The 25,425-nt window shown below is 35.7% G+C and overlaps 3 protein-coding genes across 4 annotated transcripts; 1 reads left to right on the plus strand and 2 right to left on the minus strand.

The window, feature by feature from the left end:
• Positions 1-9,797: 9,797 nt before the first annotated feature.
• Positions 9,798-11,345, plus strand: LOC7471434 (putative clathrin assembly protein At2g25430). The gene has a single exon (XM_002311506.4). It carries the CDS (start codon positions 9,844-9,846, stop codon positions 11,332-11,334), a length of 1,491 nt encoding a protein of 496 aa, XP_002311542.4. The 5' UTR covers positions 9,798-9,843; the 3' UTR covers positions 11,335-11,345.
• A 2,594-nt stretch (positions 11,346-13,939) lies between these two features.
• On the minus strand, positions 13,940-15,639 carry LOC18101527 (U-box domain-containing protein 21). Its single transcript, XM_006379722.3, has one exon. The coding sequence runs from the start codon at positions 15,506-15,508 to the stop codon at positions 14,183-14,185; it is 1,326 nt and encodes a 441-aa protein (XP_006379784.3). The 5' UTR covers positions 15,509-15,639; the 3' UTR covers positions 13,940-14,182.
• Positions 15,640-19,824: 4,185 nt separating this feature from the next.
• On the minus strand, positions 19,825-24,126 carry LOC7471435 (receptor protein kinase TMK1-like). Of its 2 annotated transcripts, none has more exons than XM_052454826.1 (2): positions 21,629-24,120; positions 19,825-20,682 (listed from the first exon to the last, which is right to left on the minus strand). In XM_052454826.1, the coding sequence occupies exons 1-2, from the start codon at positions 23,910-23,912 to the stop codon at positions 20,171-20,173; spliced, it is 2,796 nt and encodes a 931-aa protein (XP_052310786.1). In that variant the 5' UTR covers positions 23,913-24,120; the 3' UTR covers positions 19,825-20,170. The 2 variants fall into 2 exon arrangements, with proteins under 2 accessions (XP_052310786.1, XP_052310787.1); XM_052454827.1 differs by lacking the exon at positions 19,825-20,682 and adding an exon at positions 20,691-20,852 and having other exon boundaries at positions 21,629-24,126.
• Positions 24,127-25,425: the final 1,299 nt, after the last annotated feature.

A 25,425-nucleotide genomic window follows, 5' to 3' on the forward strand; every position in this document is an offset into this window, starting at 1 on the left:
CTCCCAGTTGAACGGTGATAACAGATGGAAACATTTGCCATACAAGGCCTCCAATTTATTTATTTATTTATTTAAGTTCGATGATAAATGATATATTTAATGGCAATTTATTTTTGTGGTCTAATTGTATTTTTTTTAAAAAAAAATTAAATTTAAATTTTTATATTTTTAAATTATTTTGATATCTTAATATTAAAAATTTAAGTTAAAATATTTTAAAAAACAATCCCTACCACAATTACAAAACTTTACCACCATATTTTACATTAACAAAAACTAAACCCTATTTTTGGATGATTTTAAATACGCACCCCTACATTGCGATTTTATAAATTAAATATGATTTGATAGGTTAAAGTTGGGGCATTAGTCAATTTTTTTTTAACTCAAGCAACCACTAAAAAGCATGTGAAACACTTTTATAATTAGTTATATGTCCCCGCGTTGTAAAGATGATACAATTTTATATTATTATCATAATATCTAGTTTCTATATTATTATGGCTATCATAATTATGTGTTTTTGTATTGTATCTATAATGTTTGAACAAAAATAATAAATAGATTTCAATATCTATGAAAATGATTAACCCAAATTTTTTATAATTCGTACAATTTTTTTTTTAATTTGATATCAATTTTAATTTTTTTTTATTGAATGATTTTGAATTTAGAAAAATTTATCATGAAAAGGTAATAAAATTTATAAAACTATATGATATATTACGTTGGCTTTTGGCGCTGTACCTTTGGATCGAACAGGTAATCGAAGGATGCACTGTTATTTACACGATTGCTGCAGTATTAACTAGTCTATGGACAAATGTTTTGGTACCAGAAATTTCTCCAACATCCTAAAACATAAGAAACTCTTTTGATATTTGAAGCACCCTGCTATCCATCTCTGAGTCCTAGCAGAATTAAGATGAAACGGGAATGGCTTTGTAAATTACAACTCCTGAACTTTTCCATTGGTTCTTGTTTTCTTTGTTATTCAGGTTTCAGCCATGGATAAGTTTTGGCTGTGGATGGTTTTATAGGCTTTCTATCCGAAACAATCTTCCTCTGTCCAGATTACTGATATCACCGTGTCAACAACTATTGAGATTGTGTTTCTATTGACCATTATTTGATGAATGATGAGAATTGCTCTAAAATGACCCTGAGAGATTGTAATACGTGCTTAATTGATTTTAATCATTTGGCTACTTATTGCTTATCCTCAATACAGATATTTTACAAACTGTGTCAGAGCTTTGGTGGGGATGCACCGCAGGCTCTATTCAGTTCTTCAGAAGGGCTTGCAAGTTGTTCACCAGAAAATACGAGATTCTGGATTTTGAGATTTATCTCTGATCAAGCTTCAGCTACGGCCTTTTCAAATATCCTTGCTCTGGGTATCGTTTTTCTGTAATTTTTTTGTTTTTTAACAGTCGCAGGAATATAGTGTTGAAGAATGACAATGATAAGACGTTACTGGAAGGAAAAGGATGATCGTTTTCTTTTAGTTTCAGCTGTTCGTTTGTTATTCTTTTCCTTTCTGTTATTTTCTTCTTTTGCTTTTCTGTTAGTCCTTTCTAACCTGACGTATAGCTGGTGCAACATGGACAGTAGGTCATTCATTTCTCGTGGGATAGCAGCCCTAAGGTGTATATATGTATGGCTGCGTTCATCTTGTAAAACAACATAACAAGAGAATAAATATATCCAGAATGAGCAGTGCTCTTCAGTAGAACAATCAAACTATCCCGTTCTCTAATTTTCTTCTGTCTGCAACTTTTATCATTTCTCATATGGTATCAGAGCTTCTGGTTCTCTAGATAAGTATGGAAACAAAAAACCAACAAACACCAACCTCAACTATGCATTCAACATCACGCTTCCACAACCTATCAGATCAAAATAACCCATATCGACTTGACAACGGTGATACATCGGTTCTCAGTCTGGTGACCGATCTACTAACCACAGAAAACTATGCTACTTGGGCAAGAGCCATGAAAAGGGCCCTTAGAGCCAAGAACAAGCTGGGTTTTGTTGATGGCAGCATAACAAAACCAACAGATCCCAACGATCCTCTTCTGGATGCTTGGGAAAGATGCAATGATATGATTGTCTCCTGGATTCATAACTCTGTAAGTCCCTCAGTGAAATCCTCTTTCATCCTTGTAGATAATGCATATGAAATCTGGAGGGAACTCTGTGAGAGACTTACTCAACAAAACAGACCACGGATTTTTCATTTAAAAGGAGCTCTAGCGAACTTAACACAAGGAAATGATTTAGTCAACATCTATTATGGAAAGCTAAAATCAATTTGGGATGAGTTAGCATTGCACTGTCCCATGCCCGAATGTTCTTGTGGACAGATGAGGGTCCTAACTGATCGGTACCAACAAGACTGTGTAATTCAATTCCTCATGGGATTGAATGAAACATTCTCCAACATACGGGATCAAATCATGCTGATGGATCCAATACCACAAGTCAGCAAGGTTTTCTCTCTCGTTCAACAACAGGAAAAACAACATCAGATGTTACTTTGCACATCTACCCCCGATTCAATGGCTTTTTTCACCAGAAACACATCCACAAACTTCAAGACCTTCAACAGACCCTATTGCCCCCATTGCAAAATCCAAGGACATTCTTTAGAAGATTGTTTCAAAGCTGGAAATGCAAAACCTCCTGTTTGCAGCCATTGTAATATAAGTGGTCACTTGGCCGAAAAGTGTTACAAACTAGTGGGATACCCTCCAGGACACAAGTTGTATAACAAAGGGAAGAAACCGAATATCCATACCAGACAAACCAACATGATCATAGCAGAAGATTTTCCGAAGCACCATGTTGACAAGATGGATTTGATTTCAAATCAATATCAGAAAATCTTACAATTACTCCATGAGAACCATAACTCAACAAAGACTCATTCCTCTATGGCTCCACATTCAACTGTTCCTATGGCCAACTCCACAAGTCTTCCATCTATGTCTGGTATCGTAACTTGTCTCTCCATTTCTGCACATAAAGTTTTTGATATTACTAACGTTCCTTAGATTATCGATACAGGAGCTACAGATCATATGATTTATAGAACTATATTTTTTACACAAATTACAGCCACCGTGTCCTACAATGTCAAACTTCCCAATGGACAAGAAATCCCAGTCACACACATAGGCACTGTTAAACTTTCAAATTTGATCACTCTTGAGAATGTTTTGTGTGTCCTTTCTTTTACTTTCAATCTTCTTTCTGCGCCAACATTAATTAAAAGCATCTGCTGCTGTTTTATTTTCCTGTCCAATGTTTGTTTTCTGCAGGACCTTATGTCATGGACAACGATTGGATTGGGTGAAATGAAGAATGGTTTATACCAATTCCATCACATTCAAGTATCTCCTACTGCCTTGATGTGTAAATTATCTAAGTATTTTGATACCCACCGTCTGCATTCTGCTTGTACCACAAATACTAGTCCTGTTTTTCATTTGTGGCATTACCGTTTAGGCCATATTTCCAACTCTAGATTGCAATTGATTAGAGATCCTATTGTAATAAAAAACTCATGTTCTACTGAAACTCCTTGTTCTGTTTGCCCCATGGCGAGACAACACAAACTTCCTTTTAATCACAGCTTACACAAAACTTCTTTAAACTTTGAACTTATACAATGTGACTTATGGGGACCATGTTCTATGACTGCCTATGATGGGAGTAGATATTTCTTAACAATTGTTGATGATATGTCTCGTAGCACTCGGGTTTATTTGCTCAAAAATAAGTCAGACACACAAAGATCCATAGAGTCATTTTATAACCTTGTTAACACCCAATTTGGAACTAGGATTAAGTACCTAAGAAGTGATAATGGAACAGAGTTTCAGCTGAGAGATTTCTATCATAAAAATGGTATCATCCACCAAAAGACTTGTGTAGAGACCCCACAACAAAATGGGATAGTGGAGAGAAAACACCAACACATCTTGAATGTTGCTAGAGTCCTTAGATTCCAAGCTAATCTGCCCTTAGATTTTTTAAATGATTGTGTTCTTACTGCAACTTATCTTATAAACCGCATCCCTACGCCCCTACTGCAAAATACAACACCTTATGCAGCTATATTCAAACATGATCCTACCTATGATCACTTAAGAGTCTTTGGGTGCCTATGTTTTGCCACCACTTTAAGTCAGGGAAGAAGAAAATTTGATTCTAGAGCAAGAAGATGTATTTTCCTTGGTTATCCGTTTGGGGTGAAAGGTTACAAATTATTAGACTTAGAAACCAATGACACTTTTCTATCCAGAAACGTCACCTTTCATGAGTATGTTTTTCCTTTCCACACACATGCAACTTTTTCTTCTGATACAATTTCTCCCCTGGTACAACAGCAGAATCAACCTTGCTACTCTTCTACCTTAGACCCTCTGAGCACCATTCACACCTCATTTGATCCAATAACTCACATTTCTTGTTCACCCTCTAAATCTGCTGACTTGTCTCCAATTACAACTATCTTGCCTGAAACGTGTGACACAAGTATTCCATCTCACCATTCACCATTAGGCCCTTCATTCTCAGATCACTCACATTCTCCCATTTCCACATCTTCATCTCCTCCTCACATTCCTATTCGCAAATCTAGTAGAATGACACAGGCTCCCAAGTATTTGCAAGATCTTCATTGTCAGTTGGTCTCTCTCAATTCTCCCAATCCAATTCAGGCCACGACAGTTGAGGTTCTTCCAGGTAAACAATTTCCCTTGAGTAACTTTCTTTCATACACACAATTCTCTTTACCTTTTCAAGTATTTGCTGCATCGATATCTTCTCATACCGAGCCACAAACATATGCTCAAGCTGTTCTCGAACCTCACTGGCGTACAACCATGCAAAATGAGTTGGAGGCATTGGAGTCTAACCAGACATGGATATTGACTGACCTACCTCCTGGCAAGAGACTTATTGACTGCAAATATGTCTATAAGATTAAATACCATGCAGATGGTAGCATTGAAAGATTCAAAGCAAGTTTAGTTGCCAAGGGATACACACAGTAAGAGGGTATTGACTACCACGAAACATTCTCCCCTGTTACCAAGCTAGTCACCGTGCGCTGCCTCTTGGCCATTGCTGTTGTTCAAGGCTGGAGTTTGTATCAATTTGATGTAAATAATGCATTTTTACATGGAGATTTGCAGGAAGAAATATACATGAGGCGTCCTCCTGGATACACCCAAGGATCACCTCACCAAGTTTGCAAACTGCTTAAAAGTCTCTATGGTTTAAAACAAGCATCACGACAATGGTACTCAAAATTCTCTGCTGCCCTGCTTGATTTTGGCTTCTGTCAATCCAAGTCTGATTACAGTTTATTCATCAAGCGGGATACTTACTCTTTCACAGCACTGCTGGTATATGTCGATGACATCATAGTGGCAAGTGACTCCCCTACTGTTGTCGAAGAAATCAAGGTCTTCCTTAATAACAAATTTAAGATCAAAGACTTGGGAACGTTGCGTTATTTCCTTGGGCTTGAAATAACCAAAACAACACAAGGAATACAAATATGTCAGAGGAAATATGCTCTAGACATCCTAGCCAGCTCAGGTACTTTGGGGTCTCGGCCTTCGAAACTCCCCATGGATCAAAATCTGCGACTTAGCAAAGACAAAGGTGATCATCCTATCTGACCCTACCTACTACAGGAAGTTAGTTGGAAAACTTCTATACTTAACGATTACCAGGTCAGATATATCTTATAGTGTGCAGATTTTAAGTCAATTCATGGACTGTCCCACTAATCTTCACTTAACAGCTGCATTCAAAGTCCTGAAATATCTTAAAGGAGCTCCAGGGCAGGGTCTTTTCTTCCCTTCTATCAACACTTTGGATCTCATCGCGTATTGTGATTCCGATTGGGCATCATGTCCTGACACCAGACGTTCTGTTTCTGGTTTTTGCATATTTCTTGGTTCATCTTTGATCTCTTGAAAATCCAAGAAGCAATCAGTTGTATCTCGATCTTCAGCAGAGGTTGAATACCGTGCCATGGCCACCACTGGTTCAAAAATTACCTGGCTACGTTATCTCCTCACAGACCTACAAGTTTCTCACCCTCATGCTGCTGCATTGCATTGCGATAACGAAGCTGCATTACACATTGCTTTGAACCCAGTATTCCATGAAAGGACCAAACATATCGAGATAGATTGTCACCTTATCCGTGACAAGATTCAAGAAGGAATTCTGAAGACTGCACATATTTCCACAAAGTTTCAATTGGCTGACGTATTTACAAAAGCTCTCCCTGCAACATTGCTCTCTTCTCATATATCCAAGATGGGCATCGTAAACTACTATGCTCCATCTTGTGGGGGGCTGTTGAAGAATGACAATGATAAGACGTTACTGGAAGAAAAAGGATGATCGTTTTCTTTTAGTTTCAGCTGTTAGTCTGTTATTCTTTTCCTTTCTGTTATTTTCTTCTTTTACTTTTCTGTTAGTCCTTTCTAACCTGACGTACAGCTGGTGCAACATGGGCAGTAGGTCATTCATTTCTCGTGGGATAGCAGCCCTGAGGTGTATATATATATATATGGCTGCGTTCATCTTGTAAAACAACATAACAAGAGAATAAATATATCCAGAATGAGCAGTGCTCTTCAGTAGAACAATCAAACTATCTCGTTCTCTAATTTTCTTCCGTCTGCAACTTTTATCATTTCTCACATATAGTATCCATGAAATAGAAGTGAACAAAGAAGCCAGCTTTCTCTTTGTTCTCCTTGCCTATTTTTTACTCTTCTTCATTCTTTCATTTTATTAGCTCAGGCAATTACTTTATCAACTTGTATAGTTGCTCACAATAATGCTTTGCTGGTATCCAATAACTTTGCTGAGATAAAAAGCAACGTCTTCAAACGTCTCAGTAAAGATAACATTTGTAGTTTGGTGTGCTCTGGTGAGTTCTCTTAATTGTATACTTTTTAATGGTGAATGAAACTGTCCATCATCATGGACTAGTTCAAATACTGTTTGTTGTCAATTTTAGCTGCTATACTTTATGTGATGATTACGATATATTGGCTTGATAGATATTTGACTTGGCAGTATTGTATGCAGACGATGTCCAAGAGGGAGTTTTCTGGAGCTCTTTAGGAATGGAAGAGGCTATAGTCGTAGAGACATCAAAATCTTATATCAATATGATATTAACTTTGTTTACTTAATTGGCACACCACCACACTTAATTTAGTGCCATTTTCTAGTTCATTCATCTTTGATTATGCCTACGTTCACAGCACGGTAAAAGCTGATATGTCCATGTACAAGCTGTTTGGAGACATGCATTTAAATCCAAGATCCAACCTTTGCATATGATATTTAGTTTTTGTCGTTCTGTTCATTTCTGTAGGTCTTGTTGTCTCATGTAAATATTGTCGTGCAATTGCTAACCACCAGATTCCGTAGAGAGATTCCACATCGCAGCATTCCTCTTATTTGTTTTAGCTCAAAATAGACGGGAGGCTGGGTCCTTGGTTTGAGAGTTTTCTTTTTGCAAGTAAACCGGAAAAGACTCTGTGCGTTCCGTGCTTTAAAGGGAACAATTTTGTAACAGGTTTCTTCCGGGCTTATTTGCTGTGCTTATTATATCTTCTATGAACTCTGCAGAATGCGCTCATGGTTCTCTTCTGTGAAATTTTAATTGATAACATAAAGCATCCATTCCTTGCCAAATTCAATGACATAAAAGGCCATTACATACTCTGAATTTCTTCAAGAGCTTTGAAATCAGGTATTTGCTTTGTATATTAATGTTGCACTTATTCCCCTGTCCATCTAGCAAGTAATTTCTAAATTTAAGAGTCGTGCTTGTATAGAAAGCACTTTAACTTAAATTCTTCAGTGTCAGGTATTCCCCTGAACTATTAATGGAAGCAATCTTTTTATAAACTATGTTGGTCTACTAAATTATTCCTTCAACTAACTTCATTCAGTATTTGCAAGAAGAATTTCTTGTATTATCGCTTATATTTTTTAACCACATCAGGAGGGGAAAAAATGCTTAATACCATTTCATTAGTTTTGGTAATTATCTGTTCTGACTAGGTCATCTACATTATTGTCGAGATGATTGAATAGTATGTGAGGTGTTCATGATCTGTGAAAACACACAAACAATCCTGTGAGGTATCTAAACGGGGAAGGCAAAATTTCCCAAGAACCATTATCACCATGCTTTCCCCATTTGTCGTCCATCTCCCTCTTAGTTTCTTTGCCACTCTGGGTTTTACTAAAATCCCTCTGATATTCATAGCTGTGTGTTGGTTTCTAGTAAAATCCAAATGGATAGCCACGGAGAGATCTCGAAGGATAATGGTGTTAGGTTTTGTTAAGGAGATATGGATTCAGATGCGGATTTTCAGGTTGATGCTGATCATCATAACTCCTAAAACTAGAGGAAACAGGTCAGAAATATTGGATGAGAATACAAGGGATGAGTACTGAAAGGGCTCCTGTAGTTTGGATGAGATTAACATGTCAAAAGCTAGGAAAGATTGAAAATTAGGATTAAAGTTGCTTAAGATACAAATTCTTCTTATGGAGAAATCCAAAATATGGACCTGACAGATTTTCTTAGTTAGGATTAAAGCTAAGATTTTTGCTGGATTAAACTTTAGTCCTTGCACTACTAATTAAATCAAAACAATTGCCCTATGGGACGTGCTAGAGTGGGAAATAATGCAGATAAGAACTAAATTCTTAGTTCGTTATAAAATATCACGGAGTAGTGGCTGGGTTTAAGAAGCAGTCAAAGTTCTTGCACTTGATCTTTAAATCATAAAGTGCACTGCCTTGTTGTTAACAGTTGGTGCGTGCGTGCGTGTTGGGCGGGTGGGGCCGTGGGGGTTAAGTCTTCTTTATTCCAAATTGTCTGTTTGTATTATAGACTTGAACTTGGTAATGCTTATGTTCAATAGTTTCTTCTTTTGTTTGCTACAGACGTTGAACATTCAAACAAAGTATGCAGAAAATAAAAAGAAAAAATCTTATCTCCACGAATTATCAAAACAGGCTATATGTGAACAGAAAAAAACAGCAACTTCTAGCATAAACTATTTTTAACTCCAAGTTTCAAGCTTTAACTCAAGTATTTCCATCCAAAAACTCGAGCATTCTAAACAAGACTCTCATACCGATTCGCACTTAGCCTTGAATCTCAACAGATTCATCTCTATACATCAAACCTCAAGTGAAGTTTTTTTTTTCTAATCTATTTTAATGGGTATGAATACTTAGAGATACATGGTAATAATCTTCATAAGGATACAGTAATAACATTCATTACCATGCATTTTCAAGCACCGACCAGTAAAGCATGAACATTCAGCAAACAAGTAAAGGATAAAGAAAAGAAATGACACCTATGAGACTTTGATAAGTTAAGGATTTGAAACCTTTTTATTTGTTTTTTATCTTTTTAAAATCTCCGCCAGTTTAATAGTTGGATTCAATATCATTGAGTCTGGCTTCGTTTTCAGATTTAAGGCTATTGAATTTGTCGATATATATAACAATTCAAATATTTACTATATTCTTTATATTTTTTTAAAAAAATTGATATTAAAATGAATATTAATCTGCTGAGGAGCACGGAAGAATATTCTTGTTATTTAATATATTTCATGTCCCTCTTTTGTACAGCGCAGAGTTCCACTCCCATGTGACAGCAGCTAACAAATATTTTCCTCGTAGTTATAGTTCCGAGCATACCGAGGATACTTCGTGCTAAACAATATGTCATGGCATTTTATACCATACAGCTAATAACCTATGTTCATGCCGTTACTTTTTAGGCTTCTGATCGCTAACAAAAACACCCCTTGCAGTTCAAAACTCAACTCTCTCCCTCTTGTAGACATGCACAAGCGATTCAGGCAAGTTTTTTTTGCTCTAAAGGAGCACAGCTCTGTTAGTTACGCCAAAATAGCCACAGTTGGAGGGTTTTGTGATGTTGATCTCATAATTGTCAAAGCAACTGCTCCTGATGACTTATCATTGCCTGAAAAATACGTACACGAGCTCTTGAAGGTATTTTCCATCTCTCCCTCATCGTATCGCTCCTTTTCTCTTAGCTTCGTTCGCCGTTTTGGCAAAACTCGATCCTGGAAAGTTGCTCTTAAATGCCTCCTTCTCCTCCACCGTTTGCTCAGGTCCTTGCCTGAACATAGCCCTTTTCGAGCAGAACTATTATGGACGAGATCCAATGGTTTGCTCTCTCTCTATCCATGTCATTTCCAAGACGATTCATCTTCGAATCCTGAAGATCACACCATGTTTATTAGGTCCTACGCACAATTACTCGACCAATCTCTTGGTTGCTTTTCCTTGGAAAACAAGGGAACAGAAGAAGAAGTAATGCATGAGAGCTTACAGCATAAAATAAAACAGGTGAGTAGAAAGCTTGAACTTTTGCCACAACTTCAAAGCCTAATAGACCGAGTAATGGACTGTAGACCAACTGGGGTTGCTGCTAGGAGCTTGATTGTCCAATTGGCAATGAAACTTATCATTCGTGATAGTTTCATTTGTTACACAACTTTTCGAAGAGAAATTGTTTTGGTTTTGGATAATTTGCTTGAAATGCCATACAGCAGTTGTGTTTCGGCTTTCGGGATTTACAAGAAATCTGCTACGCAAGCGAGCCAGCTTTGCGAGTTTTATGATTGGTGTAAGGCTACAGGGTTTTGTGGTTCATATGAATACCCTTTTATAGACAAAATTCCACGGATACATATTCAGGCTCTCGAGACTTTTCTCAATGGGATGTGGCAGCTAACTGATCAGTCATCAACATCTACTACATCACCATCCTCAGTTAAGTCTAAATCAACTTCAACAGATGATGATCAAGTTGTTCAGAGAAATAATCTAATTAAGATTAGTTCTGAATTGGAGAAATCTGACGAGAAAGGTTTTGCAAAAAAAAATGAGATGGGAAATGAAGAGATGGAAAATCTAATTCAGCTCGAAGATGGAGAAGATCATAACTGGGAGGCCTTGCTAGAAGCTTCACTTAATTCTTTTTCAAATGATCCTCGAAAGCACTTGCTGATTTACCCTCAGATCCTTAGCAATGGCCATGGAGATGGACACGGGTATGAGAATCAGCTTATTTGTTTGAAAGACACGAAAGGAGAGGAGCTAGATCAATGGCAAATGCAAGTCTACAATCCAAATCCTTTTCATCAACCTCGTAATTACTTTCCCCATAGCGATGGATCGTCGTCAGCAGGTAATCCGGCATTTCCATGGGGATTTTAATGCTAGCTAAATACGTTGTTGACGCAATTCTCAATATTTTTTATGACGAAAATTATAAGCTTATACAAGGAAGGCAAGAATCACGAATTAGAGGGGGAACGAAAATAACCGTAAATTTATATGTTATTAAACTTGTTGGCATTGTATGTTTTCTCTAAATTCCGTGTTGAGAAAATCCTCATCGTAACACCTTGTCGCCATTGATTAAGCTAATCTATGGAGACGCTTGGTGAACTACAAGCCTCTCGATGACGTCTCATGCTTATATGTTTTTTTTTTTTAATTATTATTTCAACCCCTGAACTATGACACTGCTTTCTTTACATTCCATCGATTGTTCCCGTTAAATAACAAATGAGTTGCATATGTTTTTTTATATAAAATATAAAAAATAGGTCAAAAAAGCATATAAGAAAATCAGTCCTCAATGAAACTATGATTAAAACATAATTTAGAATTTGATAATCATTAACACCTGGTAATTTTATGATTTCTTTGGTGATCTTAAGAAACGGATGGAATGTAGCAGAATATCTGTCTATCAGAATACCCTAAAGTTTAATGTTAAAATAAAATAAAAAAATAACTTTGAGGGTTATAATCAAAATGGTCAAACAGTTTTGGAGATGTTTGAAGAATTTAGCTCCATTGTTCGGCGTCATTTTGCTAATTCTTGAAATATTTATTTTCATAAAATTACTTTATATTATATTTGGAAAAATATTAATTCACAAAACAGGTATTAAACTAGCTGAAAGTAGCAAGAATTTCGTTTCATTTAGTAATTAATATATTGATTTTGTCAATTAAGAAGGGTAATTTCCAACAAAAATATTCTTATAATATGGAACGGTGGAACTTGACAATTTATTTTGCAGGTGCAAAGTAATAATGAAATGATAAAATCATGCATTAATTTTTTTTTCTTTATATATGTATTGAGACCAATAAAAAAAATCCAATACGTAAAAGTAGCTAGCTAGTGACTATTTTCCATCTCTCATTTAATTAAGGGAAGTTTTTTTTCTAGGCTATATTCACCTATAGACAATATTAAGGGAAGTCTTTATTATCAAAGAAATATTTTGAGGTATTTAAATAAAAAAATATAGTTTAGAGACTAAATTTAATTTAATCCAAAGTTTAGAGCATGTTTAGGTCAGTTAGTAAAAACTTAAATATCATTTTGTCAATTACATCCTTCTCCTTTTTCTTTCCTCCATTAAGAGTGGGCCGCTCGGAAATAGACTGAACAAAATTCGGGATACGTAGATGCGGCCCAGAAAGTCAAAGAAAAACTAATTCACGCAGACCCAAAAGTAAAAGTGTCTGATCGTGGGCCACAATCTTGAAGTTACGTTGGGCCTTGATCAACCCAAGAAGCCCTCTCAATTTTTTTCTCTTCGCGAAGCGGTTTCCGGTGAAGGAGGTTGGGATTTGTATTGTGTTTTTTTTAAAAAATATATATTTTTTATTTAAAAATATATTAAAATATTTTTTTAATTTTGATATTAATACATTAAAATTATTAAAAAATACTAAAAATATATTAATTTATATTTTTTTTAAATTAAACACACTTTTAAAATATATTCAAAGACATTTCAAGTGCAAATATTAAACTTCTCGAAATAGTTGATTCTGGTCTGATTTGGCTCCCAGAAAAATCAAAGCTCTTCAAGAGTATTAATCTCTCCCTTGTTTTTCTGGATAAGCATCGTTGAATTGTCTTTTCTTAAAATCAGTGCTCACATCAGTCACAATCGACCTTAATTCAATAAATTGATGGCAACAGTCAAACCACATAACTCAGATCAGCTCAGGAAAAAGTCTGAAAGGTTAACCTAATGGTAATGTTATTGCTGCAAGAAAAATAAATGCCTGAACCTTATAAGTTGTTCATTTGGAATTACAAACTTTAAAACACAAGACCAAATCCGTCATTATTACAATAAAACTATGGGATAAAAATATTGATCCCAAAAACCGTAATCTTCAGCTCATTAGAGCCACGTACTAACCAATTAAACTATGGGATAAAAATATTATAAAATGATAAAAGAATATATATTAACCTATTTTACTATGAAATCGATGCCATATCATTTAATTAATTTGTCAATATATTATGCATGTGATCATGGGTATAATCATTAAAAAGACGTTGTATTTTCAAAGTAAATACTTTAAGCTTTTATGAGTAAAATAAGAAACTTGTTTAAATTCCTTGTGAAATTTTTGGCTAAACCCATTATTTACATCCCTTGTTTTCACTAATTTGTTAAAGAAAAGCTATATGTTATCAATTTATGTATTTTCTATTTTAGTCAATTAAGTATAATTTTTTATACTTAAAAATTTATCCCAGCCAATCACGTAATCTTTTTCAGTATATGATTTATTATTATTAACTTTGTTTTCATTTCTATTAATATCATCAATCATGTTATTTTTTTTTTCCAGTAACTCAATTTTTTTAAAAAATAATTATATCCAATTCATCAAAATAAAAAATATTGATAATAGAAAAGTTTTCTTTGTCGAATTGATGAAATCTCATGATGTAAAATGAGTTAGCCACACATCAAATTAGTATTACCAAACATTTTAATTTTTAACATCAGATTCAATTATAATATGTTGAATTTGGATTGCTCCAACTTGGAACACTAAACGTTATGCATATGATCTGATCAGAGTACAAAAAGTTTGGGCCATAATCTAGAATGCTATAATTAATTATTTACAGTAAGATTTTTGTATTTTGTACATGAAGCTGTATATCATGATCAAATGTAGATCCTAACACCCTCGTCTACAAAACTACTATACTGGCTGTTGCCTTGAATTAGAAGGGCCTTTTGAGGTTCTTGAATTCCACAGAATCAATACAATCCACTCTGCCTCTATAAACATTCAACAACTTCAACAGCTGAGTTGCCTTCTCCCTTGTTCTCTCATCACAGCCAACCTGTAAGAGAACCAAAAGCTTTTCAAAAGCATTCCTTTGAATAGCTTCCACAAGAACACCGCCATTTCCTCTCTTCTCATTCATGCAGAGCTTAAATAAAATAGAGACGGAGAACTTCATTGCTAAGTCTGAGACTCGGTGTATTTTCCTGACTAGAACTGGTATTGTGAGAGCATGATTGTATGCCTTCTCTCTCCCTTGATCCCTGTCACAAATTCCATCAAGAACCCCCAACGCCTTCTCACATATACTTCTTTCCGCGTCTACAAGCATTTCTAGCAGCAATGAAACCAAACCCAAATCAACAAACTTATCTATGATCTTCGCATTTGTTGGAGACGACGACATGACCATATGATAAATGATCAGCAATGAAGCTTTTGTTGCAGACGGGCAAATGGGTGCCTTAATTAGCTTAAACAGAGCTTCCATGGCTCCTTCAATTTCTAATAACATGTCTACTTTTCTATTATCCAATGGAACGAGCTCTTTTAGCACCAGGACTGCATTTCTTCTCGTAGACAAATCCTCACTTTTCAAGAACCACACAACGCAATCCATAGATGCATCTGAGCCAAGGTAAGTCGTGGCCTTGTCATGAGGCAAAAGTACCGCCAAACCTGACAGTATTTCCTCCAAGACTGCAACATTATCATCGAAAGAAGCTTTTGAAAACTCTTCAAAAGCAGATGACAAAACACCAGCCGTTCCAGTAGCCACAAGGCACCTCCTGTTACGTTCGCTCTCCTTTGCTAGTGCCTTAATCTTGGCAACCAGATTTTGGCACCCAGCTTGATCTCCTTTTCTGCAAGCTGTTTTAATTTTGGAATGAATCTCCAAAACCTCCTCAGAACTCACAGGAATTCTAGGCGTTGGAATCCTTTCAATCCCATAAGAACTATTCGCAACGCACCAGTCCTGAATCATTTTACGTATTGTGTGATTTGGTATCGGATCAAGGCTCCTCAAGACCTTGTTTGTTATGGGGCAGGTCACATTGCCAGCCTCTATCCACTTCTCAATGCTCTCACGATCATAAGTAATCCCACTTGACATGGTGACCGGATCTTTCATCAAGTCTAGCGATACCGGGCATCGAAAATGGTTCGGTACTGTCACCTCAATGTCTCCCGTTTCGCTCTCTAGCCGCTGCTTGCCAGCTAGTCGTGCTTCTCTTCGCTTTCTCCATGTAGAGATCATCATGTACCTGATGTTTAATTGAAACAACTAACTTAAGAAAGAAGGAATGGTACGTAGCGAGCGGTACCTTTTTTTGGTTGGAACTTGGAAGAATGAACGTGTTATTAATTTTGTGCTAAGGAATTGAATTAATGGGAACTGGATGGGAATTTTATACAGATTTGTACGTGTTAATTATGTGTTAGATTGACACGGTCGTTCAACTTCGAAAACTTAAGAATTATTTTAATGTTGACTGAAATAAATAATGAGTCATGGGGGAGGTGTTTGCTTTGCTGCGGGTTTTGAATATTTGACCGTTGAAGTTTGAAACGATCAAGATACGAACCGTCAAGGGGGAGGGAGGGAGGATGGGCGGTGGTTTTAGAAAATTTAATAAAAAAGAAGAATCATCACTTTGACACGCACAAAATAAAAGGGTCGTCAACGCAAGGGTCGGTGGGGGCTGACTGACCCGCCCTCCAATTCATGGCACTTGTTGTTAGAAATTGGAACGGGTTGGGCTAGGCTTCTGTATTTATTTTTGCCTTTGCTTCGTACTTTTCACAGGGGTACGCGACTACGCGTTCTAACAACGCGCATCCTTTTTATATGGTTTGATGACATTGGTAAAACATTTGACCGACCGAGTCTCGTAATGTTTGTGTCAAGGGAAGAAACCCACACCACACCACGAACGAAGTTCTGGATTTGATTTTTAAAAATAATTAGTTCAAGTGTGTAAATTTTAAAATTATTAAAAATTTATTTAGTTTTTAATTTAAAATTTTAAAAAATTAATTAAAATACATGTAAGCTAGTCCAAACAATAATAATTATATATATATATATAAAAAACCATCCTTTTTGCCCAAATGTAAAACACCATGCATGCACTTGTCCGGTTTCATTTATAAATTACCAATTTACCGTCAAATTTCTCAAGCATCATTATAACCATTACTTGGAGCATAAAATCGGGGGTTGGTTGTGTTAATTTTAATTAATCCAAAATAATATCATTTTAGTATTAAAAAATTTATTATTTTAAAAAATAAAATAATATTGTTTTGTATATTTTTTAAAAAGAAATCAAAGTAAATTTTAACCGGGTGTGATAGATAGACTTGATAAAATTAACTTTAATTTGATTTAAAAAAAAAAAACTCGGTTTGGGCATAGCCCGTTGGTGGACCAATGGGTAAGAGTGACATTTTAACCATATCTGAACACAAATTTAATAAGAAAAAATGGATGACACGCGGGAGCAATTTTTTCTGAGAGAGAGGTCCTTCAGAAGCAAAGAAAACAAGAGTTGTATATAAGTCGTAGAAAAAGAAATAAAGGAATGTGTGGAGTTTTCTTAAGAAAAACAAAAACTAACACCTTTTTCTTAAAAAAATTTGGATAGTAGAGTGCCAAAAAAAATATATTTAGTTATTTGATTTTTTGGGTGTATGAGAATATTGTAGGGATTATTTTTTAAAATGATTTTTGTTTAGAAATGTATCAAAATAATATATTTTTTTATTTTAAAAAAAAATTGATATCATCACATCAAAACAATTTAAAAATATAAAAAAATAAATTTTTAGCAACCTTTGTTTAAGCTATAATTCCAAACCGGGCCAATAGTTTTTAAGAACATCGGTTTCTTCCCAACAACGATTTTTTTTTTTAAAAAAAAAGAAGTATTTTAAGACAAATTGTTGAACAACGGTTTCTGAAAAAACTAATGTTTTCAACAGCTCTATAATACTCTCTCGTGTCTATCAAGAAACTCCTTGACTGGTAGCTGGTGGATTGGACTTATTTGTTTGGTCCAAATCCGTGCTCGGAAATTGAAAAGTAACATAGGCCCAAGCCTCCCTATACAGATTGGCGGACTGCCGGACTGCTTGGTTTCTCAACCCTCGCGTGGCGTGGCAAAGGCAATAAGGTCGTGTTCGAGATTAATGTCTGATGAGGTATTGCTAAGTTTTTTTATGTGATAATAAAAAAATATGTATTTTTAGTTCTTGATGAGATATAATTTATGTTTTAAAAATATTGTCCCTAAAAAAATTACCTCACCTCACCATACAAACAGACCATCAGCAAAGTCCAGTTTTAAATTTTATGATATAATTTTACCTCACCTCACCTCACCATACAACCATACAACATATAATTTATGTTTTAATTTGGTCTCTCACCTACCTCACCATACTCTTCCCATAAGTGGGCTTGGAGGCCACTGCACCTATACGAGGCCCTCTGGCAAGAATATCCATCGTGCTCTGATTGTTATAGTCTTGATAGAAACCGCTCCAGTTACTCGAGCAAGGACCCAACCTCTGACTGAGAGTAGAAATTCTAGCCATCTAGGCGTGGCAGCAACAGCTGAAAGACTTTTTAACGAAGATATTTTTTATTTTTAATTAAAAAACTTTATACTGATTTTTTATATGTAAATTAATAAAAAGGAAACATGAATCTTCACCGGCAAACACACTTGTTGTTAAAATCACGAATTAATTTGTAAAATTGTATGATTTTACAAGTCAATATATATCTAACGTGCAAAATCGGACTAAAACTAAAAAACTAGTAAAATCATACTTAAGTCGTATAGAATCGGTAAACTCGGTTCGATTTTATGAATTTACTACATTTGTTATATAAATCAAGTCTGGTTTAAATTTGATTTTAGAATGTTTGTTAGCTAATTTTACAAGATTGAGCATATCTTGGTGTTTATAAAGTGAAACGTTAAAAAATTAAAATTATACTCAAAAAGCACTCAAACTTTTAGATGAAAAAGATCTTAAGTAAAATGAGTTTTCGGCTTAAACTCACAATTATTTTCTTTACAAAAATTTAAATTTGTAGCCACTATGTTCAGAATTAATTCTTCTATAAAAAAGGGTGAAGGAAAAGTTTTCTAAATTTTTACACACTCTTTCTTACCTTATTTTTTAGTGTGTTTTTTTATGCTTTGATTTTTCTCTCAAACCTAGAGCTTGAGTTCAACTTGTTGATAGATATTTGAGTTATATATTTCTTGATTCAAATATCTTGTTTTGAAGTGCATATAAACTTTCAAATTTAGAGCTTAAGTTCATTTTATCAAGAGATAGTTGAGTTACATGTTCTTTGATTCAAATGCCTTGTTTAGAAGTGTATATAAACTAAATTGGTGTTGTTGGAATCTCCAGTAACTTGTTGCAAACATCTTTTGTACTAAAAAAATAAGCAATAAAATCTTAAAAACAAAAGATTTATTTTTAACAATAATAAAATTTCATTAATTTTAAAATGTTTTAAGAAGTATCCTTATTTTATTTTATTTTATCTTTTTTTTAGTATGCATGCCAGGATTTTTTTCATGACGCTTTTTTTAATGTATAATTAGTATGTTTGTTAAAACTTTTTAGTCCTTACAAAAACACACACACACACACAAGTTTATTATTTACTTGTAGTTTTAGCATAAATTATATTTAACATGCCATTTCATTTGTTAAACAAAACAATATTACTTAACTTTTTGACTTGCAATCTTACTCTAGACAGTAGTGATAGAAATGGAAAGGGACAGCAGAATCTTTGGGAAGGGAGAATAAAATTCGAGTACTTTTGCAACGAGGTGGCATGGATTAAGTACTTTTGCAATATCAAGAGAATAAAAGAAGCATGAAGAAAAATTAAAGAGGAAGAAAAAAAAGAGAGTATAAAAACAAATGAAATAGGTGGCCCCCGCGGGCATATGGAACCTTCATCAGCCGGATAAAAAAAATGACTGACAACAGACAAGTCGACTGATTACAACGCCACTAAATCCGCTAATTATAGAATAATGATTACAAGGCCTTAGATCACACTGTCAGAGTGGCAGAATGTTCTATTGGGATTAGGAAGCATCGAAAGAAACAGCTGGCAAGCAAGCAGATCAAAGAGAGCAGATGTTCGTAGCAGTCAACTGTCATGTTTTATCAGACATTCGTGGACAACTTGGAATATCCTATGGTACATCGTGTATCCATCTATCACATCATCCACAACTCAGCTTTTGTTATTAAGAGAAAAGGAAAACTATTTTATTTTATATCTGACTGCCATGCTTTCCACAGAATCATACACAGTGATTGATAGTACCCTGCTAGATTAGTGAGATTGCTCCATGCACTCACGAGCAGTCAGCCTATTTAAAAACATTTCTTCATGGAAGAATTGCTAGATAAACTCACAAGTAATTACAAATTAATTAACTAAATAAACATTGTGTTCCAGAAACGACATCCGTACCACCTATCATTATCCAGATATGGATTTGGACCAGGACATGGAAAAAGGGTCGGTGAAATGAAGCAGCAATTCATAACATGAGGATGATGATATCCCAACAAATAGAATTTCCGTCATTTCCTTTACAAAATGAGATCTTCAACTGTTGGTTCCAATATTCCCAAAATTTGATGCTTGGAAACACATCGAACAAGAGGGATCGATGAACATGTGTCAGATCCAAGTGAAACAAAGAGAGGAAAAAAAAGGATGACCAAATAAAAGCTAATTCACTCTTGAAATATCTATCTGCATATCCCAAACTCAAAGGCACCACAAGGATATAAACTACCAACCCTACCACAACCACTGTTTACACACCGATATCACCGCACACACGACTTCTTTTGCCTTATTTTTCTACCGCCCATCTGCCGAAGTGAATGACTCTGCAAAGCCAGATGGCCGAGTAGGTATACTAGTCTGGGTATTATCCCCACTGGGAAGAAATGAAGAGCTGCTTCCATCAAATGCCTGCCACTTCAGGAGTACTTCAGGCAAGGGCGTCTCAAAATCAATCCCATACATATCATCAGAATCTGGTTCTGCTGCTTTCCAAATCTCAGTAAGAGATGACAGAACATTAACCACATGACCCATGTCTGGCCTTTGGTAGGGCTCCCTTGCAGTGCAATGGCCTGCTAACTCTGCAACGGTGCTAATGCTGCCGAGGGTTTCCTCGTCAAGATTAATAGTTGGGTCAATGGCCTTATGGAACGTGTCTTTGTTGATGTGCATCCTACGGAACCAAGTAACAAGATGCAAGCTGTCCTCAGGTTGGGTCTCGTCAAGTGCTTTTCTTCCTGTGATCATCTCCATTAATATGACTCCAAAGCTAAACACATCAACCTTTGTGGTCACTCGACCAGTCACTGCCAAGACGTTCAGAAAATTTTAGGTTTACCTCCCAGAGGACTGATTTTTATCGAACAAAAGATAAAAAGAATTTCTTTAAAATTCTGACAAGTCTAGACAAAGAAGACTGGAATATTCATCATTTGAAAAGCAAGAGATTTATTTGGTTGCCAGTGACCCACTGGAGCTGCAAACCAAGGAAAACAAATAAAGAGTGAAATACGTAAATGACAGTATATGAGAACAGATATGTTCTAGTTCAATGTGCCCAACAAATACAATAAACCAAAGTGAATCACTCATCTCAGCTAATGCAGTTATGCTACAAGTACGCATCGAGTTCTAAGATCACAATAACCAAAATTTATGTGTTGAAACAAGGACCAAACGCTGTGTGGGAGGCTCTTATATAATTGTATGAAATCTTGTACTCCTATACTTCCAAATGTTGCACAAGTCATAACAGCACCATGGATCAGGGTTGTGAAACACGACACATGAAAGCTCATCTGTTAAAGAACACAGGGGAAGCAGCCAAATAACGTGGATCATCATTTTGACTACACTAGCTTTATTTCCTTGTATTGTTATGAAAGATGTTTTACCAATCATCAATAGATTTCGTTTGTTCGTTTTTTCAAAATATTTGAAATAACAACATGGCAGATAGTTGACCATTGACGGAGACAAAACTCTAGTGTTGGTTCCCCAATGTTTCAGCTATTAAAATCTACATGAAAAGGAATTTTCAAATAAATGCAAAATAGAAAAGTACTAAATGCAATTCTTTGTGGTATCCTCCCCTGCCCTGCCCTGCCCTGCCCTGCTCATGCTTTTTGTTCACTGAGTTATGCTTTTTTCACACCCTAATATGTTTGTCTATTTCTTTTATTGGTTACTCTACAATAAAAGACAAATGGTAAATCTAGGCATGCAAAGTATGGGAGTTGAAAATTTAGTTACCCGCATACTCGGGGGCAAGATATCCAAAAGTTCCAGCTAGTCTGGTTTCAATCGAAGTTTTTCCTTCTGGAGCAGGACGAACCAATCCAAAATCAGCCACTTTGGCTCGCATATCATCTCCTAGAAGAATATTGGAAGGTTTGAGATCCCTATGAATAAAACATTGATGTGCTAGCCCATGTAGGTATTCAACGCCTCTAGCAACATCCAAGCCAATAGTTAATCTTCTAGTCCATTCTAGTGATTTGACACCCTCCTCCTTCCAACAAAAAAGATGCCTGCTAAGTGTCCCCTGAGGCATATATTCATAAACAAGAAGCCTCTCATTTCCATCCAAGCAATATCCTATAAGGGCGACTAGATGGCGATGTCGAACCTTAGTAAGCACCGCAATCTCAGACATGAACTCTGCAAGACCTTTCTCACTAACCACTCCTGACTCCATCCTCTTCACTGCAATTTTTGTCCCATCATGCAATTCCCCCTTGTATACAGTCCCAAAGCCACCTCTTCCCAATATATTTTCTTCACTAAAATTATTCGTAACATTTCTTAAAACTTGAATCGAGATCACCATATTTTCAGTCCTGGCCAGATTAATGTCACTGGGTCCAACACTATCAGTGAAGCTCTCAGCTCCAATATTTGCACTTGATCCAGCAACAGTGATTTTCACCGCATCCTGATCTCCTGAATGGCGGGGGTGAATAATCATCATATTTGGACTCTGAACCTTACTAGATCGCTTTTGTTTCCTATTATAAAAGAATACACCTAGCCCAACCATACATAAACCACAAACAAAACCAATCACAGAACCCACAATCTTTCCAGTAGCCAAATTCTTGTTCCCACTACCATCAGAATCGCCAACTGTACCAGAAGGTGAGCCAGGTGCAGTTCCGGGAGTCGCAGGGGGAGGATAGACACTGCCATTCTTCCCAATATCAGGATTTCCAGCATATTCCACTTGCACATTATTTCTAAACTTAGGGATGTTACCATAGAGTCTATTATTCGAAACATCTAAAATAGTAAGATCAGACAAATTTGTAAGCTCATCTGGTATCGTACCAGTGAGCATGTTATCAGAAAGAAACAATTCCTGCAATGTCGAAATCAAAAAAAAATCTGAAGAAATGGTACCAGTAAGTCCTGCTTTCTTCAAGTTAATAACCAAAATATCCTTTCCAACACAAGCAATCCCTTTCCAACTATTGGAACTGCAAGGATCATTTCCTTTCCAAAAGTCAGCAAGACTAGCAGGGTATCCAAAATTTTTCGCAACTGACAACAAAACATCGACAGTAGCATCACAAGCAACACCAGGTTTATCCAAACAAAAATTATTAGTCCCAGGATTCATATCCACAGAAACTCTATCAGCAAACTTGGGCGTCGGTCCCTGGAGCTTATTATTAGTGAAATTGACTGCACGAAGTGTAGAAATGTTCACTAATGATGGAGGAACAACACCCGTCAAGCTATTATCCCTTAAACTCAAATCTTCCAATGAAATCATCCCAGAAAGATCAGGCAAAGGGCCCGTAAGAGAATTTCCATGGAGCCAAATTTCAGTCAATGAAGTCATGTTTTGCAAGATAGAAAGAGTGCCATTTAGCCTGGAATTACTCTTCTGGCCATTAAGCCACAAAGACCGTATAGTAGACCCCGAAAAATTCAGAGGCAATTCACCCTCTAAATAATTGAAAGCTAAATGCAAACTTTCCAATCCAGGAAACACATCGTTGTTAAAAAATTCAGGGATTTTGCCAGCTACATTAGCATCATTCGCCGAGAATTCCTTCAAAGAAGTCGCATCTTTTAGACTCTCCGGTATTTCCCATGATTCAAAGGGATTTGTATCCAAACTGACGGAGGTTAACGACGTCATTCCGGTGAAAAAATCAGGAGGAATTGAAGAGAAATTGTTGGTGTGTAAAAGGAGGACTTGGAGAGAGCTTAACCCTGACAAACTCGGTAATGATCCCGTTAAATTGTTGGACATGACCTCGAACCTAGTTAACTGAGTCAGGTTTCTGAGTTCTGGGGGGAGTGTACCTTGTAAATTCTGGTAGCCTATCTGGATACGATCTACCCGATTATTTGTGCAACCCACGTGGGCCCATTGACATGGGTCAGAGGCAGACCACCCGAGAGTAGACGATTTGACAAGGCTGTCTCTCAGTTTCAGCATGACTGCTGCGTCGTCGTTTTGCTGAGAATGGGCAATGCATAGCAGGGAAAGAAGGAGTGAGGTATGGATAAAAAGCCAAACACCCATATCATGTGTTGTGGTGTTTCAGAGAGAGAGAGAGAGAGAGATTTGTTTCTTGAAAATAGAGTGGTTCTTGCTGCTGTGCTAGGGTTTATTGGAGCAAAGGATGGGTTTTTTCTCTTTTTTTTTGGAGAGAGAGAGAGAGTTTTGGCAGAGAAAACGGTGGAGATGGAGGGGAGGGAGGGAGGGTGTGAGTCAGACAGTAAAAGTTGCTGCCATGAAAGGTTTATTTTGGACTGGTAACTCTTAAGGAAATTATGAGTACTGTGTTGCTGATTTGACAAGTGAGGGACAGAGTTGGCGCATGCGTGTTGGACCTAACATAGGTTTTTGCGGAGTATTTTTGTGCTTTATCATAAAAACAAATAATAACACAATATAAAAATATTTTAAAACATAATACAGTTTATACCGTTGTACACAGTTATTACAGATAATATTCTAACTGTTTGTAAAGAAACATTATTTATAATTTTCTAAAATATTTTAAAAAATAATACAGTTTATACCGTTGTACACAGTTATTGCAGATGATATTTTAACTGTTTGTAAAGAAACATTATTTATAATTTTCTAAATTGTATTAATTTTTTAAATTTTTTTTAAATTGTGTTATTTTATATATATTTTTTAAATGCTTGAGTGAAAAAAAAAAGGTTTTTGCAGGTCCAAAGCCCATGTTGTTTAAATTTTAAAAATAAACAGATGGTTAATTCCTTAAAGAGCTTCCACTGGCTGTGTTTTTTTTTTATTATTATTATTGCATTGTATTTTTTAAAAATTTTAATTAATTTTTTTAAAAATATTTTAAGTTATTGATATAAAAAATAAATCTTAAAAAATAAAAATAAAATATTTAAATAAAAAATACTTTAAAAAACCATATATAAACGTTGGCAAGGACAACGCGTACATAAATATAAAACCTTTTTCATGAAATAAATACATAATTCTTATCTTTTTTTCCTCAATCCTAAGGAGCCCGTTTCTTAAGACAAAAAAAGGCCCCTGAACGGGCTGGAGCCGAAAAGCGTATGAGCAGAACTCGACTCTCTCTCTCTTTTTTCAAAAGCATTCTGCCGATTGTCCACGATTACAGGATAAAGATACATATCACAGAAGAAAATTAACGAATTCGACAGAGACATGCATGAGACAGAGGATAAATGACCGAGAAGCTGAAGAACATTACCTCCGATACTTGCCACCGTTTTTTGTCGTGAATGTTTCGCTTTATTGCATGTTATGTATCACTATCCTGTTAAATATCGAAGAAATCGATGATTTGATTTGTAGAGGTTAGTTTAGGAAGTATAAAAACTAATTTGAAAAATGAACTTAATTACTGGTAAATTAAATTAAAAATAGCATATAACTTATTTTGTATTCTGCTCGGTGAACCTATTTGTAATTCTCTTGAACATTTATTCTGCAATTATTGATTGTTACCTAGGACTTATCTTGATGGGCCTTGGATCTGCTAACTTCTGGCTTCGAGAAACCTGAGAACACAGGTCGA

This window comes from Populus trichocarpa, chromosome 8 (genome assembly GCF_000002775.5).
Source record: "Populus trichocarpa isolate Nisqually-1 chromosome 8, P.trichocarpa_v4.1, whole genome shotgun sequence".
NCBI lineage: Eukaryota > Viridiplantae > Streptophyta > Magnoliopsida > Malpighiales > Salicaceae > Populus > Populus trichocarpa.